A 1,530-nucleotide genomic window follows, 5' to 3' on the forward strand; every position below is an offset into this window, starting at 1 on the left:
ATTGCGTGCTGAGAGACCGCCAGGTATAGGAAGAGTTCTTCTCCAAGTATTGGGGTGACAAGTAGTGGTGGAGAAGACATGTATTCTTTCAAGTTTTCCAGAGCGTGGTCGCATTCTTCGTCCCACTCGAACTTAGCTTTCAATGCTTGAAAAAATGGTCGTAGTCTGTCTGATGACCGGCTAATGAATCGGTTGAGTGCAAAATTTTCAGTAAATTTTGTTACCACCAGACACAAAGTTAATGGAGTCTACATTAATAAATATACAAGGAATCTATGTTTTTTGTCTGGTAATAAAAATCCATTTCTATATAGCATTTTCCATTTTGATATGCATATGCATAGCTCAAGCAGGTATGATACACACCTTAAGGTTTTCATGTTGCAAAATCTCTTCCTACTTTCCAGTCTTGGTTCAACCCTTCATTCTTGGTTCAACCACTCATTCAAGTAAGTATTTTTTATGTTATGCAATTCACTAATAACACTCCCCATTTCCACTCGATCTCTTGGTGATTCCATTGAACATGCAACCCCAATTCTTAGAATGGAAACCATGCAGTCTTTAATCCACCTTGTTGTTTTATGCTCCAATAGGATGTAGGGATCCACAATCTTCATCACTCGTTCAGGCAAAGCATTCTTAACGAAGTTATGCAGATTTAGATGATCCTTAAACATATCATCAGTTGGTTTCTTACCTGTAAACATCCCCAATAAAAGAATCCCAAAAACATATCATCAGTTGGTTTCTTACCTGTAAACATCCCCAATAAAAGAATCCCAAAACTGTATACATCCCCTAGTGTGGAAGCCATGTCACCCTTGACATACTCTACAAAATGTTTCTAATGTTAGTGTGAAAGTCAATATGGTTAGTTGGCATAATTGTAATTCCAATAAAAAATGTATTTAATAATTTTCTTAAGGCAGTTTTAATGTTGTATAATGGCCTTAATTTTAAGTTTTCTGGTTGGTGCGTGCATGTGACTGAGTGAGATCATTGTTAAGAATGACATAGCTTAATTATATTTTTCATTGAAAGCAAACAGATATTAGTCTTGCATTGGAAAGGTATGTCAAAATCAACTATACAAGCTTCCAAGAATTGAGTAAGATTTTGGAAAATATTTTGGTTGCAAAGTGCTATAATAATTCTTTCCATTAGTAGATACATGGACTATTTTGATAAGACCGAACTTTCATACTAGAATTACATAAAGACGATTTTCTTTTTCTTTTTCCTTTTTTTGTTCAGAAAAAAATAAAATAAAATAAAAGAAGAAGAAGAAGAAAGAAAGAAAGAAAGAAAACAGAGGAGGAGGTATAGAGGATTAACTCAAGTTTGCTACCAGTGAGGAGCTGGAAGCACACATTGGGAGCATTCAGAAATGACATAGAATATGTATAAAAAATAAATAAAAAATTCTTACAGATGCTCACTATTTTGTAGGAAGCCATGGTTTTTTGTATGGTTGTTTATGCTAAAATTATTCTACCATGCAAGGTGTCTATATAAGCAATGTTTTGA

At 34.2% G+C, this 1,530-nt stretch overlaps 1 protein-coding gene across 1 annotated transcript; it reads right to left on the bottom strand.

Annotated features, from left to right (window-relative positions):
- Positions 1-422: 422 nt before the first annotated feature.
- Positions 423-817, bottom strand: LOC145793585 (putative receptor-like protein kinase At3g47110). The gene is made up of 2 exons (XM_082876447.1): positions 757-817; positions 423-700 (listed from the first exon to the last, which is right to left on the bottom strand). Exons 1-2 carry the CDS (start codon positions 815-817, stop codon positions 423-425), a joined length of 339 nt encoding a protein of 112 aa, XP_082732573.1.
- Between the last annotated feature and the right edge of the window lie 713 nt (positions 818-1,530).

Source organism: Camellia sinensis, chromosome 6 (assembly GCF_055761805.1).
Source record: "Camellia sinensis isolate YWXY chromosome 6, ASM5576180v1, whole genome shotgun sequence".
Taxonomy (NCBI): domain Eukaryota; kingdom Viridiplantae; phylum Streptophyta; class Magnoliopsida; order Ericales; family Theaceae; genus Camellia; species Camellia sinensis.